Source organism: Labrus mixtus, chromosome 3 (genome assembly GCF_963584025.1).
Source record: "Labrus mixtus chromosome 3, fLabMix1.1, whole genome shotgun sequence".
Lineage (NCBI taxonomy): Eukaryota > Metazoa > Chordata > Actinopteri > Labriformes > Labridae > Labrus > Labrus mixtus.
Window position 1 is genome coordinate 7,504,898 of NC_083614.1, and position 19,021 is coordinate 7,523,918.

Genomic DNA, 19,021 nt, shown 5'->3' on the forward strand with positions numbered 1-19,021 from the left:
TGCACGACACCAACTGTTACTTTTTAAATTTTCCATATGTTTGTTTTTCCCTCCTTCCTCCTCAATGTTGCATTCTTTGGTCAAAAGTTACACTAACAATAACAACATTATAGTTATGAATCCTTAAAAAATGGATTTGGGGTGCTGGTAGCTTAGTGGTTAGTGCAAGCGCTCCATGTACAGACGCTATAGTCCTCAAGCCGGAGGCCCGGATTTGTATCCGCCTGTGCCCCCATTAGATCCTCGGGGTGGGGCCCTTCTGGTCGTTCTAAGGACGAGGCTCAAGACTTAAGGTGACCTTGCTTTTGGCGTCTTCTCCTCTTCTTCTTTTAATCCTCTTTTGTTATCTTTAATTTAATTATAACCATTATTCCAGGTGTCATTTTACTGCTTTTATTCTTTTATTCAATCTTTTAATTGTACTGCTTTTACTTGACATTGACCTTTTCAGAACTGTTGTCTATATATTTTTTTTATCCATATGCATTTATTCTTTTAGATCTCTTGATCATGTATTTGCCTTTTGTTTGAGTTTTGTAGACTTGTCTCTGTCTGGCCTGACTATTGATGTTTAATATGTTTTATTCCTGAGTTCCTGCCTTTGCTTCGTGTCAGACCACTTTGTAAACATCTGTTTTAAAGTTATTATTACAAAAGGTATTATAAGGTCAAACAGGGTTGTGCAGATCAGTACATATTACAACTGCAGCTGAACGTGAGAAGATCTTGTTGAATTGAAGCTAGAAGAAGGTTGAATAAAGTCCTGTTCACACATTCATATCTGACAAATTATAGAACATATCTGACAAATGTTTCAGGTAGCAAGTCATGAAGTAAAAAAATACACAGAGGAAGTGATTAGTGTTTACAACATTTACAGAACAAAGGACAAAACAACAGCGTCGGGCTCTATGCTGCGTTCACACATTGTTCTCTCTACAGCTTCTTGTGGAAATATAACTGGGGAGCTGGCAGGTTGAAGTGGGTAAAGTGGGGGTGAAAATGTATTTATGAAATCATCTTAAAATTTTGGGGACACTTTCTGGAGTTTAGTGCGTGCGTGTGAGGACAGAGTAATGTGACTGTAGCTCCATGTGGAAGGCAACTGGATGTAGCTGCTAGCTAGAAACAAGTGTAGCATCCTTAGTTAAAGTTTCAGTCAAAATGTGCTCTTCATTGCCTCAGCCGGTATTTACAAGTTGTTGAGGCATGTCAGGCTATAGGAGGACAGTCTGAGCTGGGCCTTCAATACAGAGGATGTTTTTGTCAGGTAAGGATCTTTGAAGAGTGAGCCTGCCGGCTGTGTTGTTATTGGTGCTGTGTTTACATGGACAGAACGGCTGACTCCTCCCCTTGTGTATAAAAGCTGTTTTAGTCAAGGACTAGAGAAAAGAAGAACATACTCACTGATTATTTAAGATGTCACGTAAGTGCTTTTAGATCTCGGCCATTCTGAGGGAAGCTACAAGCTAACTAAACGTGCTAACATTAGCCTGCTAACACAACAAATGCAGGCCAAAGGAAATTGCAGCTCGAGCCAAGGACAGTTTTGTCTGCCACTTGAGCTTAATGGTGTTTAATTATGGTGCGTTCCATTTGATAACTCCTCGGTGTGACCGTGAGTGAAGAGCGGTTGGAGGTGTGCCGAGAAGCGGAGGGAATCAGTATGGCGAAGGTGCATTTTTTTCTTCCACTTTAGTCATTAACGTTTAAAAAAATAACCGTCCTGACCCTTGGTATGGTTCAGATTCAATCCTGAACCCTTGATTCATCTTTCAGTAACTGCACTTCTGCTTCATATTTTTTTATCAGGTCAGAGGATTAAAACTGAGGGAGAAAGCGCACAAAAAGAGAAACAGTGCATAGGAATCTGCATGAATAATCTGCATATTTCATGCAGCTAAAAAGGAAAAAAAAGGAGACGCAAATATGTGAGGGTTTAGTTTCTCGTGTGTGACAGCCTCACAAGACAAACAGACGATACCAAAGCAGAGTGACACGCAGTAAACACACAAATCCAGGGGAAATTCCAACACTGTAAGCACTGTAAAAATACACGAGCAATGATAAAACTAAACTGACAAATGTGCCCCCATGCTCCAGTGAATCTCTAAGGGGCTGAACGGCATGGGAATGAGCTTTTAACAGAGGAACGGGGGAGGAAGAAAGGAGTCCCATTGCGAAAGAGTTGAATTACCATATCACTGAGGAGCAAATACAAAGCTCCTTGAGAGCAGCGGGGGATCCGTCACCCAGTGAAGAGCGGTGTTGAAATGTGGATATTTCTGAGTGCTCAGACACCACACACTGGTAATAAGCAGCGAGGGAGATCACACGCTTGTTTAAAGCTCACACAGAACACCCCCGAGAATCCAGGCTGCCATGTGACACAAACCTAAATCAGGAGAAATCTTTTGGTCAATCCTTGTAGAATCTGAATAAACTCTGTAAACAAACTCATGAACATGAATTCAAGACGCAACAAAGCTTGGATAAAAAAAATGCACAGGAGCTAGAAGCCAATGTTTCCCCGAGCCATGCAGTATCCCAGCTTGTTCTGGTTCCCGAGGAAAGACATGACGCCGACGTAAGCGTCGATGAGGATGTTCTGATTCAGAACCAGGACGCCGTTAGCTTTCCCCGGAACGGGCTTCACGGCGTGGACTTCCTGCGCTGCGTCTCTGAGCTGCTCCCGAAACTTCTGGATCTGTGAACGTCAAGGTGGGAGGATCAGAAACCCATCAGAAATATATATTCCCATTTACTGCTCTACTGATTCATTCCCTGGTTGCTATCATCCACTTTCACATGTGAGCCCCCTGACATTTTATGGACTAGTCGGGACATTCAGGTCTGAAAATGTCAAACATGTTCCTCAAAGGAGACGTGCTGTCATAACTCTAAATAAACTGTTCGGGAAAATAAATATCACCACACCGTGTACAAAGCCAGACGTACACTGTGCGACATCAGGACCGATTTAAACTTCATTTTTGATTTACATGATTGATTGTGAAGTCCACATTACCGTCCATCTGTGTGTGCTGCAAATGACATGAGCTGCTAAACTGTTTTTCGTTGTTTTTATAGCAATGACAATAAAGATATATTCGATTCTATTCATTTCAGCTCGATTGTTTCATTTTGAATGCAGTGTATAGGTGGGTGGTAGACATGATTTTGCCAAAACAATCACTGACAAAGCTTGGTGGTGAATTTTATGTTATATTCCTGCTGTGTTCACATATCGGCTCATTTAGACTTCACACTGAAATATTATTAGGTGACTGGCAGGAAAAATTTGGGGTTAAGTCGCAGTGGGAAATTCTGCCATTCGAGTTATCACATGATTCTTATCCTAATTTTTTTTCCATGTGTAAAACAACAAAAGACATATTTGAGGTAAGAGCCATACAGGTGAGCACTAATTCTCTTCATAAAATTATGTAAAATAAATTTTACATTTGAGTCCCAGTGTTTTCTCCAGGCTTTTCCTGCACTTTCTTTCTAAATCTGATCAAGACATTACAGCTTAATTCACCTTCAGATATCTCTGTTTAAGGAGAACATTTCACAATATTTGTCCCGTTTACAATTAGAGGATTCTGCAGCATGTGCTATTATCTGAGTTGTCAGCTTATCAGGTTGATGGTCGACACTTTAGACCATAATTTAAAGCTTTAACACAAGTTACCCATCTGCTTTCCTCATTCTAAAGTCTTAAATAAGGATTGTTTTTGCACACTGACATTGTCACGTCATAATTACTTTACATTCTTAGTTAATGTTTTCCGGCTCTTTGCACATGTTTGAAGTATCAGGTGTCAGTCAATGTTTGTGTGCAGTCATAGAAAAGATTTACACACATACTCTTGGTTTTGAGTGAAACAGCATGTGTGACGTGTTTTAAACATTTCAAAATGTGTGCCACTGCTGAAATAACAAAGTACACAACACTTTGATTCTTTTCTCCTCCTCATGCTGAGTCATCCGTTGGCTTCTGAACTTCTCGGTTATGTCGAAAGTCGTTTTGCAAAGATGCCATATTCTAGTCAGAAACCTACTTCACAATAAGTCCAAACCAAAAATATAAAAAGCAGTGTGGGTGCTGATGTTTATTATTATTAATAATAATAACTGATAACTGTGAAGCAGTCAGAAGAGTCTCATGAAGTGTCAGACTGACAGATTACACATCATATTATCTGAGGCATGATTCCAGGAAACCTTCACCGTGTGGTGACTCATCTGACCACACGTTGAGTGTCTCTATGATTCCTACAGTACACACCTCCACCTGGATTAGTCATTAAACAATCCAATCCAATCACTTATTTCATCAGTTACATTCTGACAAGTTAAAGATCACTTCACTCTGATTAAAAAAGACTCCTGCAGCTGTTCCCTTGTTTGAGATCACACTCATATTTTTAACATTTTTCACTGGGAATGGTCCCAATGCTTTCAATGGTGAGGTTTGTGTTACACTGCAAAAAGTCAGAAAATGAAGCAAATATTACTAAATTATAAAATAAGCAAAAATGGATATGACAAGTGTTCATGGTTTTGTTCTGGTTGTCAGCAGGTAAACATTTCAGTGTTGTGTGATGTAAGAGTGACATTAAAACAATCACATACTCAGAAGGATGTAACGATAAGAGGCAAACTGACACCAAACTGCAGTGAAGAAAACTTTAACTATGCATTTTACCTTTTAGGTAAATTCTATATTGTGATGTATCATCAAGATTGTCTTGCAATAAATCACTGTATTCTGATATTGTCGTTATCACAGCCAGATACCTCACATGGTATGAGATGGTGTCATATCGTATTGTACTTAACGTCGTAATGTATTGTACTGTATGGTGAGTTACCCTGAAAATGTATTTTCTTTACATGCACTGTAAGATTTTTTCTCATAGTCCACTGCACAGCTCCTACATTGCACCTTTTGCACCTTTTGTGTTTTTTATTTTTAATATTTTACATTTTTAAATTCTATTTTATATATTGTAATATCTTCTTATACTGTAGTATTTTTTAAGTTGTTGCTAGTTCTGCTTTATTTCCTTGTTAATTGTTTAGCACCAATACACCAAGTCAAATTCCTTGTATGTGTAAATGTACTTGGCAATAAAACCCGATTCTGATTCTGATTCTGATGAATTGAAACAAAGTTTTAAACTTTAGTGCATTCAGTCTGTTGTTGTTGTCAGACGTTTAAAAACTAATGTTTATATATGTAATCATAGTTTTATGAATGAAGGTGAACCTGTAACCATTCATCGTCACTCCATGGGTGAAGTTGGCCTTTACTTCCCAGTCGATAGAAAGAGGAAGAGTGTGTGTACAGCGGGAGACGACGCACCCACAGGTGTGGTTAGTTTAGTATAATGGCTGCTGACCTGAGGGAGATAATCACGAGGTTACAGGTTCACTGACATGAATCAAAACCAGACTCTTCATGTAGCTGCTGGCTGTTCTCTACTGAGACCCTTTTCACCCTCATAACAGTTGAGGAAGAAATATTAAATAATCAAAACTGTTAATGAAGTAAAATGAACAAGTTGTGAGGAGAGAAAGGAAATATTTTTTTGGTGTGGTTAGGGTGAACTGATCCTTTAAACAATGCGTTACTGCTGTCGTTGATTGATGAACTTACGTCACAGAGAGCAGTAAATGTGTCACTGGTGTTCCTCACAGGGTGATAGGTGAAGGTGATGAAGGGGAAGTCTGTGGTGAAGGGGTTCCACCTGGAGGTGAAGGAGGGCTCTCTCAGTCGGTCCCAGAAGACCCGCACCCCCTCCCCCTCTCTCCTACACACAAGCACAAATAATAAAGTGTCACTTTACATTGAATTCATTGCTGTGAAAAAACGCTTGATGTCACAGTTCATGTTGTCACCAGAAGTCAAAGATCACTTACTGCTTCCTTTAAGTTTTGTTTTCACTGTGAATATTACACAAATAAAGGCACACATACTTGACAAATCTAGAAAAGCTAAAACTTAAGGCGTATAAATGTTTTCTCCTGTAGCTCTTATCTTACACATCATGTAGAATAAGGAATGCTAACACTGTAAGACATCACGTAAAAAGAGACAAATCCAAGATAGCAGACAAAGTCACAGACATTATTATTTCAATGTTTAATTGGACGTATTCACTATGTCAACAAACAAGTGGAAAAGAACGTAGAGGGGAGCAGAAAAAGACTCTGAAGCATCTGGATTAAATGCCTGACATCGCTCACTGGTCACATTATGTAAATGTAATCCTACCCGCCATGTTGCTAAAGGTAAATTAATTAGGGTTCATTTTTCAGAATATGACTCACTGGATCATCATCGGCTCATCCCAACTTCATGTGTAAATTTTACTAGGAGTGGCCGCAAAAAGTCTTTAAAAGGTTGAGTTGAAAAATTCATCCATTTTCATTCTAAAAAAAAAAAGTTGGGAAATTCTCATGAATATGTGGAAATTGAATAACTATCCTCTTCAATGTGTGTCTTATTAATGTACAAAATTTGGCAAGAGGACACAACTTGACAAGAACATTAAAAAACGCCATGACCTATACCTAACTGGACATCACCAGTTTGATCACAATGGAAATGTAAGAGCATTTCTTGTCATTAAAAGACTTTGTACCTTAACAAGCTTGTTCTAGGACAATCATCGTATCCACCTAGATAAAGAAGAGTCGTTCAGGTCTGGTAATTCATCCTGTCGTTCTGTGACTGTATGTTGGAAATAAATCTAATACTTAACTGGTGGCATAATCAAGAAATTCAGAGTCCAATCTGCAAATTTAAATAGCACACAGGGCTTTCTTTCTCTAACCAGTAGACCGTTAAAATGTCAGCAAATATCGATCCATTTCAAATTGATACATGTTAGAGTTGAGCAGCAACTTAATCCGTGTTTGGCACATGATTGGAGCGGCAGTAGCTCAGTCTGTAGGGGCTTGGGTTGGGAACCAGAGGGTCTCCGGCTCAAGGCCTGGTGCTAAATGCTGATTGGCTTTCACCACACAGCGTTAAGCAGATTAGTGGCTCAAGTTGAAATGTTTGATCTTCAAAGGATTGTAGGTTTCACTTCTATAAAGATATCCGTTTACAGGGACAAATAAAACGTCATAAGAATACCATTGATGGGAGTTGGTATGTCATTAGTGCAGATAACATTCAGCCTGTTTTGTTTTCCACAAGGACCGTTTCACCTGTATACAGCAAAGCCTGCTGATACGTAACTGGTCAATACAGCTTGAACTACAAATGGAAACTAGAACACTTCACACGCTGAACATCACGACCCGTGTATCAAGACTGCTGCACAATTTGAGTGTTTCTTACTACAGTAATTGTGTGCACAGATAAAGAAAGCTAGATTCCTTGCACCTCCATGGACCATTAAATAAAACAACGTAAAGATATTAAAAACAGAAACGACTCTAATCTGTCCTCTGGGCAAATATTTAATGTTAGAGCAATCTCATGTTTACATGGCTTAGAGGTAATCTTCGGAGGGTTCATCTTATTCTTTCTTTTCCTTTTAGCTTTTTTTGAGTCATTTTAGAGTAAATACTGAAGGTTTAATGAAATTGCCCTGGGGAAATATCATTCATCAGTGTGATGAAACCTCAGAAGACTGAGAGCAAACAGACACCAAACACTCACAGATCCCATCTTTGAACTGATGTTGGTGTTGATCTACAAGATGAGGAGACCCTTACAACTCTTTATTTACTGTTCGCCCATCAAGTTTAATCTGAGGCTCTCATAGCTTCAGGACTGTAAGATCTGGGGGCCATACAGTATCTATGTTACTGTTCAAAAAGTAAAAGGTCAACGAGAGTTCAACACGACTCTCTCTGGATCTCTTTTCAACCTTCCTGCAGAATGTTTGGATCTACCTAAACTCAAACATCACACGTACATGCCATAGTTGTATTTTCTTTTCTTTAAATAAAAAAACCCAACTCAAAATCCCCTTCTTTCCAGCTTCTCCGTTGAATTCGCTGCTGTAATTTGTGTGTTGGTCGTGAAAGTGTGTGTAAAATCAAAGGGTACTCCACTATGGAGTATGGAGACTGATGGACTACTGATTAACACTGTCAAGCTTTTCTTAGCAGCTAATGTAGCCTCAAAATGCTAAATAGTGAAGTGGGCTGTTGAGTTGATTTCATTCTTACTCAACCACCAAAATGTATTTCACGTCTTTAACATCAAACTATGCAGACTCACATGACATCACTTGAGGCAATCACCTTAAGACAGCAGACAGCTCCTGCTTATAAACTCTTTTCACATATTAGGTAATACCTCACAACACTAATCTGCTGTAAAATTTAAGTCAGGTCGGTCACACTTTGCTCTGGGAAATGGTGATAAAGTATTTTTTTTCCGACTAAACAGAATATGTACTGGTTAAACAGGAATATAACTGAAGTATTAATAAAATACAAAACACTACGTGGCTACACTCCTCCACAACAAAACAGATATTTTGTTTTCAAACTAAATGCTTCATCTCATGCATGCAACCTTGTACAAAGCAGCCAATGCGCACCTAAAAAACAGTTTAACCTCAGGATTATTTGTATCTCTAATGATGAGTGCAGTATGAATTTACTGATGCATGCACTGGGTAAGGAAGCTTCTGCAAGAATCCTTAGAAGTCCTTTCACTTGTGCTTCATCAAAATGCTTCCCATTAGACTGTATGACTAACTACATATTATTCTGGCCTGACAGGTCTTTGTTATTTAAATGTGATTAAAACAGACTTTGGATTCATTTCATGGTAGAGTTTAGGTACAGCTACATTCTCATCCTCTTCTCTTTGTCACCTGTTTAACAAAGCAGGTAAACACCTCCCTGATAAACCATGATTCAAAACAGTAGCTGGTCCAACCTGCAGTGACAGGTTCTTCTTAATCCCACATAATGACACTCATGGTGGAACACAAAGAATATTGTTACAGGGCTTTAATTACTTTACAAAACACAGGAGAAGTCAGGTGGAGATAATTGATATCAACAATCAACACTCACTCAGCGGTTCAGTTTGACCTTATTAACATGTGAACTCAGCAGTTGTCTACAAACAAAGGCGCAGTATTAAAAAGAGGAGTCAGAGTCAGTGTCAGTGTCGTTATCAAATATTTTAAAAATCATTTACACAAAAAAGTGAATCAATTTACTGGAATGAAAAACAAAAGCCTGTAATCCTCCTTGTGAGTAAAACTGATTCAGAACCAGAGACGAGTGTCGAGATTTCATCGTCACCGTAGTCATAGTGCATTTTAAATCACTGCGTTATGATTTAAACCTTAGCCCCTTTCACACCTCAACTTCGGATATTTTCCAGATTATTTTAGGACACTCATGTCCTGAAATGTTCCAGGAGTTGCCTTTCTCATACGTACCTCACAGCGGGTGTTTTAGTGTGTTGATTGCCCTCTCACGACTTGAAATATTCTTTTCTTTTGTTTTACTTTAAGTTTTATTTTATTGATTTTTACATTTTTGGTTAAGGATTGAGTTCAGTTCCTGTGCAAATCTCACTATTCACTCAGACTTCACCTGGAGTTTCTCCGGCCAGACCCCTAGTATTTTTTCCACAGTAAGTCCGAGTGAGCTGATGTGAGAACGCTGCAGGAAATTATCTGCAGAATTCACCTCGAGCAAATGGTGGGGAGTGACGTTTATATCCTGTTACTGCTGCACCGTGCATAGACTGTATGTGCAAGACCGCTACGATCTCTGTGCACTTAATTAAAAGGCTGCATTACGTCAGTACGTTGTGCTCCGCCCCTTTGGTAGTGTGATTCTTTGGACTACACACAGCATTGATACAAAGGCAAATATCCTCATTATAGCATTGTATAGCAGACTCTGTTTCTTCGGCCGCTACTGCCGCGTGTGTTTTTTCCACATCACGTCTTACCTCAGGAGACCCACTGCCCCCCCCTCCCGTCTGACAGGGATAGTCTCCAGCTGGGAGGAGCTTGTGTGAGCAGCCAGGTCAGGAGAATCTCTGCAGCAGTCCTCCTGATATTCTCTCGATATTTTCAGGAGTGCATGTGTGAAAAAGGCTTTGAGGATGTTTCTCCTGCGATTCAGACAAACAGTAGAAAACAAAATACTGACAACTGAGGCCAACAATAAAGAGTATTCAGCAGTAAAACTCTGCTCAACATGAAAAACATCACCACTGTGAATGTTCCAGACTATTACCAGCTGTGCTGAAATATCAGTTCACCTCAACTCACACAACTTTTTTCTAGGAGGCTGGCAACTAAAGTCTGTGTCAAGTTGTGCATTTTGTGGTCACACATGCAGCCCCTCTTGGACAATGTCGGGACATTATCAAGAGTGCAGTGCATGAGTAAATAGGGTCATTCAAACGAGGTGACGCCCTTTTGTATTCAGTTATAAAATCACAGCAAGGATTCTCAGACGACAACAGCACAAGGTTATGAAGTCATGTAACCACCGTCTGGTTAAAAAGTGATGTGGCAGTCATCACAAAGCAGAAAGTGTCAGAGGTGTCAACAGACTGGAGCTGCCCTGCCCTGCCTTAAAGGGATATGGGGTTCATCTGCGAGCTGCAGGTGGAGGAAGACGACTGTTGCATCCACCGAACAGCGACAAACAATGAGGCTTTCTGACTGCAAAAGTGAAGCACTGACATTGTTCTCATATCGCCAAAAAGTATCGACAGTATATTAGTATTTAGGTTGGACTTTTTTTAAAGCATTGAAAACATGTCGTGAAAGCGATCAAGTCTGCAATGGAGTACAGCCTGGCTTCATGCTGGTGCTCCAGCTGTTTTTTCTCAACAAAGGGGCCGAGCTGACTGGAATCTTCTGTGGTACAGTCCTTATTGACAAGTGCCTCAAACCTCCTTTATCATCCCCCTTCTTCCCTTCCATCACTGTAACATTAGATAGTTTGTTGTTATTTTGAGACTGGATTTGCAAAGTTTACACCCTGCCATGCTGTTGCTCATGCATTTCACTGTGCACACCAATGCAGCTCAAAGATCTAAAGTGAGCTGCCAAGCCCCCTGAATAGATCATGTCATCATTTGGTAGACATCATCTCACCCTATTGAGAGAATTTTCTATGACTTGACACTAAACCCACAAATTACTCCTTATTGCCTTCCTTCATTCTGACTGATTGTAGAAAACACTTTCAAGAGGCAACTTGCTGAACACTTTAAAACATAAAGGTTATGAAATTGAGCTTGTTATGGCACTCAAACATCCTGTTTCGGTGTTACTGTGATTCTGTCAACAGCTGTAACTACTGTTGGTGGAATTAGAGGTGTGCAAGTTTGTGCAACAGTCTCATCTATGATGTACCTGTGCTGCTTTTTTTACAAAAAAAAAAAAGTAAAAGAAGAACCCTAAATGAGGATGCAGGCGATTTCCCAACAGTGTTCTGATTTTCTTAATGATCTGTCACTCTGATTTCACCACACGCCTTGTGCAAGAACACTTCCTGCCAAACAGAATTAAACACCTGAGGCTAAACAATAGCGCTGTAGCTGTTGATATGTCACCGTCCCAGGGAGGGGCTGCATCATAATGCAATCATCCAGCCCTGTTTACACAAGTGCTTTCAAATGACAATGCTGCCGCTGCTGAACATTTTGTGCCTCCTCCAGAGCAAATGTTGTGCAGGGAGGAAAGGGGGAGGATAGAAAAAAAAAATCTTACAAAAGCAAAGCCCCGGTTAAAAGACTGATTATATTTCAGCAGGAGCAAATAAGGATGGCGGGTTTACATTTGTACACATTGCCCTTTGTAAGAGCACACAGCTATTGCTCTAGTATAAATGGGGATATAAAAAAGCTTTGGTAAATTCCACAGGTAAGCTATCACTGGGAGAGGGACCAGCCCAAACAGGTAGAGCAGGGCTGGGCTTTGCAGCCAGAGGCCTTGGAAGTCTTCACTGTGTTTATGTGGCAGAGCTGGGGTTTGGACTTTCACTCTGCCTCTCACGTTGAAAAGTGTCAAAGTACAGGAATGGTGAAAGCAGGCTACCCCCCTTTTGTCCTTCACATCTTTCTCAAAAACGAAGCCAAACTCACAAACACTTTCAGAAAGAGTCCACACTGAGGGAATCCACCTTCTACTGACTTTCCAAGTGGAGCTCCACTTAATCCACCGTGTTTACACAAAAATGCACACATGCACGAGAGTAACACTGTTTTCTGAGCTTAAAGGCAAGTGACGAAAAATTCCTCCCCGGGCTTTCAATTGCTCTGGCTTCATAAATCAACACACAAGATAAATATCAAGCCCAGCTCCAGTTGACATGGCAAGTGTCCCACATTGTCTCGGAGCGAACAAACAAATCTGGTCCGATTGCTCAATAGAGCCTGCAGGTTTGTCAGCCATCCATACATGTATCCATCCAACAAGGTTTCATACAGCATGTGAAAGGACTAAAGGAGAGGGAAAAGGTGGAGTGACAAAGGAAAACACAAAGAGTTGAACCAACCTGTAAAAAAAAAGCTTTCAAAACATGTTTTCATTTTTCATGAAAAAGCTGCTCCTGTGAACCTTAAAGCCCAGAACGTACGGCCATGTTTCTGTAGATGTCATGATGCAAAAGCTGTGATGTCGTAGCTGCAGGCTCTTGGCAAAGATATTTCCACCTTGGAAAAAAGCAAAGGCCAGAAGCTGTAATCTGCTTCAAAGGTGTACAGATTTTAAACAGCAGGCCCCGAACATTATACATGTATCAGTGCATTATTCATTTACACTGTGCACTCCAGAAGCAGCGGGTGAACACTGCTTACTGTTTGGTATTAAAACAGGATTCAAGCCACACGTAGAAAACAATATGGAAGAACACACTGTTTCTGTTTCAATTTGCAAAACAGTAAAACCAGATGCACGATTGAGAAAAGCACATTCACATTGAATTGATTGTTTGAACTGAGAAACGACATTGTTTTTAATTATATGTCAATTATTAATATATGTATAACTATTTGAATTTAATGCGGAAATGCATAAAAAAAAAATCAACAAAAGACTGGAAAAGTGGTGAAATGCTATAAAAAACACCATGTAGAAAATCTCACAATGAATAAGGTTAAGTGTCAACATGTTGGTTAAATGATGGGGGATGTAAAACAGCAGAGGCTGAGTCGATGCTTTTATCGTCTGCAGTTAGATAATATCAGTTAAAAATCTCTGTTCACAAGGGACAAGGAATAAGAACTGATATATTTTATATGTTTTCTGTGTGAATTTAAGTTAAAAATGGAATTTTAGTTTTTGAAAGCATCACATTTTCTTTGTTGTACATTTTACACAACATCCCAAAAAATGGTAGAGCTGTCAGCAAATATCTTTTTTTTTTCCTTCACAGCATCACATATGTTCAAATCCTGCCCAACAGATTGCAACAGATGTCTGAATTTATAAGTAAAAGAACTTTTGATTTGTGTCAATTTGGCGCCCCCTGTGGACAAAGTGGTATGTCTTATTGTTTGTGCTGATTTTGTTCTGAACGTGTTCAGGCATTTTGTACAATATTTATTTTAGACAAAAAGTCTCATCCTGTTCATCTTTGCCGTCAAAAGAATCACTCACTTTGAATGTAACAAGACAGTTTCTTCAGCATGCTGCACCAACACCAGGGCAGTGGTTACAGGCAACAACAAAAAAATCACATTAAAGAAATGATCTTGTAGCTGATGTTCTTATTTGCTTTTGCAGCTCCAACAGTCATCCATATTTATTTTTGTCTATTTCAAAACCAAAACTCCTCACAGGAGCTTCAGTTCAAGGTGCTATGTTGATGTTGTTGATGAGGAAGAGGGATGTCCCATCTGTTTTTATACTGCATGCAAAGTAGGTACCTTGTAAAGGCAGCTGCAGTGCAAAGTAATAAAAAGAAAAACTGAATTGGAAGGCAGAGGTATTCATTAAGAACATCTGGGTCTAATGAGAAACATACTCAAGCTGTGGTATAGGGAATGTAGGATCCATTTTTAGTTAAGAGAGAGAAAAATGAAAACATCCCATTTTTAAAAATGACTTTCATAACCTTTCCCCCGGTGCACAACTCTCCACTGTAGTGCCATTCTTCTCTCTCTCTGGGGCGTTTATTTAAAAGTGATAGTTATGTCACTTTATTCTGCACAAACAGAAACAGCTCTAACCAACATTTTCAGAGGAGTAGATGAAGCATTAACATTGTTTTCATCTCATGTAGGGTGATGAATTGCACATAAAAATCCCCAAATTTGCAACTTATGCATTTCTGTTACCACTGCAGAAACGTTTATCCCAAAGTTTTACACTTCCTGACCTGCATCCTCAGTAAAATGCAGTTCTTCAACATATGTTATGATTGATGATGATGATGATGAACTTAGCCTTGTATGATTTAGTTCAAGACTATCATCCTGTCTGTGTAAATCCTTCTTCTCCAGATTGTTCATTTTCAACTCGCCTGCCTCACAGCTTAATGAATTCATCCTCTAATGAGGTTCCCCTGAGCACATTATGCTGATGATTTCTGTAATAGCTACAATGAACTGACTGCCCTCTGCTGTCTGAATGTGAAAGCTGCTTTGGTTGGTATAGGTGTGGTCAGAGAGACTGCAGAATGAGAAGGGGCGTATTTCTCTAAGAGCTACTGCAAAGACTGTCTGAAATGACAGCTCTATTGATCTTTACATTAAAACAACTGTCAAGATGAATCATTAGCAAGCTTCTACTGGCAACATACGGAGGATATTCTGCTAAATAAAACTTTAAAAATGTTAAGTAGTTGGAGACAGGAGCTAAAGAAGGCATCACTCCCTCTGAAGCCTGATTCAGAAAAAGAGAAAAACTTCATGTGATCAGATGAGAAACAGAGGAATGAAGGCCTGGGATTATTTACAAGCTCCATAAATAAATATATATTTCACTACAACAGTTACTGAAGCAACCTCTAGTGGGGTTTCTTTAAACCTCTCCACACCCAACTCTTTCAGACAGGAATAAAAAAATAGATGATGTGCTGGGTAATTAGTTTGTCTAGACAGTTTGGAAAGAAGGCACTTAAAACACATCTTTCCCAACAGATGCAGAATATACGTTTTCATGGGTGCACCTAGAGGATGTGCGATGAAAACAAAATCATCAGGACTAAAAATACTGACACTCCCTCAACACTTTCTGTTGGCATCATCAAGGTTTTTTTGGGGAGGCTGATGGAGCACAGACGCCAAACACGATGCTCCATAGAGGGAGGTTGGTATTCTTTGTTCTGGGTTCTCATAGTAATGCGGTCAAATGTTCATGAAAGTGCTTTTAGGCCCAATCGCACTAAGCACACTTCATCCCAAAAGTCCAGTTCGTTTGACGAGTGTGAGTGCTCTGTGCCATGCTCAGGCACGGTACACTTCCTTGGCCCTTGTGGGGTTAGAAGAGGCTTGCTTCGAGTGTAAGCACACGGGTCCACGACGTGGACAGCCATTATTATCGAGAAATCCCGCACTGTAATGGCTGTAACTGACTAAAATGACTCAAAATAAGGCACAGAGTCAGTAAAGCAGCTCTCATGTTCTCTATGTGGTTCCCCAAGTGTGGATTTCTTTTTCTTTTTTTCTTTTAGTTCCTCTGTCTTGTAAACTCAGGACGCTTCATAATAACTCCATTAGTAAATCCATTCATGTGTTGTATTACGACGTTATGTACGAGAGGTAACCGTGCTCAGGACCGGTTAGTCCTGGAGCAGTGTGAGTGCAGGCCAGCAGTGGGGAATAGGGAGGCGGGGACAATCGTGCTTTAACAGAGAAAGTGTTTTGTCAGAATGCTGTTGACTCAAAGGAGTTTTATACTGTTTCTCTAATAAGGTCTACATTTAGTTTAAAGAAGAAGAATGTTACAGAGTTTGTTTTTAGCGACATTGTGAATGATGTTCTATAATTAACCAAAATCTGACACAAAATGTAATAAAATTAAAAACAGATTTACTGTATTTGAACAGGTGTTTCTTTGTGATGCATGATGACATGCTCACAGACTTTAAAGTGTCTGTATGAACTGTCTACAGGTTGTCATACAGTTTATTTTACATCACTGCCTGCATGAACAGTCCTGCTGTAACGTTGTGTTCTTTTCTCTCTAAATTCTCGTCAGTGTTTCTGAAGGTTCGACTTCAATACATTTAACATGCTGAACATCCTCCAGCCTCTTGTCCGTGTATAATTATTTCAGGAGGAGGGGAATTGCTTTTCTGATGCAACTCTGAAGGTGTCCAATTTGATGCAGCGTGTTCATGTGACGGACTTTTTTAGCAGCACAGACTCACACACTCAGTCGCAGAATCATCCATGACAACATCAAACAGATGAAGAAATGTGATGTGACTCGCTCCTGCATGAACTGTCTGTACTGAGGATGTACACTGACATCAAGTGGTCACATCTCAACAGTCAGCTGTGGACTGTTTCCTCACTCACGGGGATGTGAACCCAAGAACAAAGACAAAGAGAAACACAGCTGATAGGTGATGAATATAAACTAGTGTAGAGAAGGTAATTAATGTATACAAAGTAATGTTATTTTATTTTCAGTGTGAAATGATCTGAACAAATGTAGTATTTCATTGCTGTCTGGATGTGCTCATTTCACAAAAGATCTCTTTAATATCTAATCTTTGTATTCTCTACAAGTTCTGAAGTGTGCAGTCTTAGGGCACACTCACACTAGGTCCAGTCCCCCTCTGGCCTGCACTCCAGTATCCTCCCGTAAGTATAATAGGGATCGATTATGTGTCATGTCCATGTTGCGTACACCTTATAGAATTAGATTGAGGTTTTAAGGAATGTGCTTTTAATATTTCACGCAGAGAGTGAGAAGATGATCTCAGTACCTCTCTCCTATATATCGATAAATATAAAAGCTATAAACTATCATTTTAAAAGCTAGTATGAGAACTGAAACCAGAGCTAAGCTACACTGGTGTGGACAGGGTCAACGACCGACACAGATACACCTCAGTTTAAAAGTTTATTTTTTCTCCTTTCCCTTACAGCCATTCCATTGTCAAACATTTTAGTTTTAGTTTATTAAATTATGACAATTCGATGAAATACAGCAACAGAAAGTGGTGAGATCTACACCATGTGGTTATCAGGATGCTGCAGACAAAATACAAACACACATTATCTTTGAAATCTAAAAAGAAAGAGTAAAGTTTAGTTCCTGTTTTCTCAAAGAGTTCCTTCTGCAGGGTAACAACAATTGGTCAGGAGGTTAAGAAACATCGTACGAGAGAAAAGGACTTCTTTATGGTGAGGTGAACAGAGAAAATACTTCAAATATAATGCACACTTTAGCCCGTTTACATTGACAATACACTGCAGTGCAGCTTTTGAGTTATATCCATTCTTTCTCCATCCGAGCCTTTGTTAGGTTACTAAAATGTGAACTGCTGCTGTCTACACTCAGTGGTTCATTGCTCAGCTTTCATGTCTGTCTAGCTTCTCCAATCAGGGGTCTGATTAAATACCCACTATTGATATGCACATCATACAGCCCTTCTTAAAAAAGTCTGAACTATCCCTTTGAAGAGGCTGTATTTTCCATGTGGAGTTGTTGGAGACAAGAAACAGAGCCAAGATGAAGGTAAATATTGACTTAAAATGAGACTCCAAACAATGCTAATGTTGTTTCCTGACTGTCCGCTGTGCTGATAAGCTGCTGTTTTTTTTTTTATAATTATACATACCTATCCAATGGATTAAAATATGTTAGCAATTATTTCCACTACTATGTGCCTCCAAAAGTCTCTAAAAGTCCTTAAAGGCGGCTTTTGGAAAAACAGGGTTGACTAAAAAGGTCAGGGGTTACTGAAACAGAATTATAAATCAACATGTCAGCCTGATCTTTAAGTCTTTCCTCTCAAAGTAAATGTTCAGATGTGGAGAAAAGTTCCTACGATTGCAGTGTTGTGGAGGATTAATTTTCATACTTACTCTACTGTAGATCCATTTCTGCCAAAAATAAGACGGAATGACCTAGACTAAAAGAAGACACCTCCTGAGGGAGAGACGGAGGGGAAGACAAGGAGAAATAAGGAGGAGGGAGCCATGAAGATGAAGACAGAGAGAGGAAGTGTTTGAGGCTCCAGTCTTTCTCATTTCAAACCGTCTCTTTACTGTCGGACTCCCGGGTGGCTTTCAAGAGCGTTTTATGTATAATTCAACGTAATGTGCAGAGATAAAGCCTCCAATAAAGGCAGCGCTCTCTAAGCTCTTCACAGCACATTACGTTTTATTCATCAAATTAGTTTTAGTTGGTTTGGTATCCCCTGAGCCGTCTTTAAAAGGTTTAGATGAAAGGACTACATTAATTTTGCCACTAATCAGTTAAGCGACAGCTCCAAGTGACAGCTCTGCACTCCTTAACCCAAAAAACTCTTCCACACACTCGTCTGCCTGCCACGTCTGTTTCAGCTCGCCTCCTCTACGTGTCCCCGGTTGCTCCCTGCACGATCATCTGCATGTATCCCCCCGACCGCACCGCACGTCTGATGCTGCCCTTAGCATCGTCTCACGCCTTTCACCGACAACTCAAATCAACTTCGATACGTTTCAGTAAATCATGCATACTCTTTGCGATCTTTGAAATCGGTTGAAAAGGCTGCATGCTTGAATTTTTCATAACTTTTTTCAAAATCTTCTCAAAACTTGAGGACGTGTCGTGAGATGAAACACATGACTCCACGTTATGAAGTGATTAGCATTAGAAAGTGAGTCATGTTTTTGTGTTAATCCACTGCTGAAAGGGATTTTTTTGAGGGGGGGAGGAAGTTCCTATTTGTGAAGCAAATTAGAGCACAGAGCAGATTATAAGGGCTAATATTTGTAATAGTCAAAGTAAGGCTTTATTTTTAATTAGTGACTAAATGATACAAAGAGCTATTCTTAAGTAGACTTACTGAAAATGACTAAAAATGAGTCAAAGCCCCGGAGATCAAAGGCTCTCTC

At 39.7% G+C, this 19,021-nt stretch overlaps 1 protein-coding gene across 1 annotated transcript in view; it reads right to left on the minus strand.

Moving 5' to 3' along the window:
• tprg1 (tumor protein p63 regulated 1) overlaps positions 1–19,021 on the minus strand; it is a 28,205-nt gene continuing 9,184 nt past the window's right edge. Inside the window, exons 5-6 of the mRNA XM_061030556.1 lie at positions 5,666–5,819; positions 1–2,707 (exon numbers count right to left, since the gene is read on the minus strand). Of these exons, the coding sequence (XP_060886539.1) occupies positions 2,513–2,707; positions 5,666–5,819 (349 nt within the window). The 3' untranslated portion in view covers positions 1–2,512. The remainder of the gene's footprint in view (positions 2,708–5,665; positions 5,820–19,021) is intronic.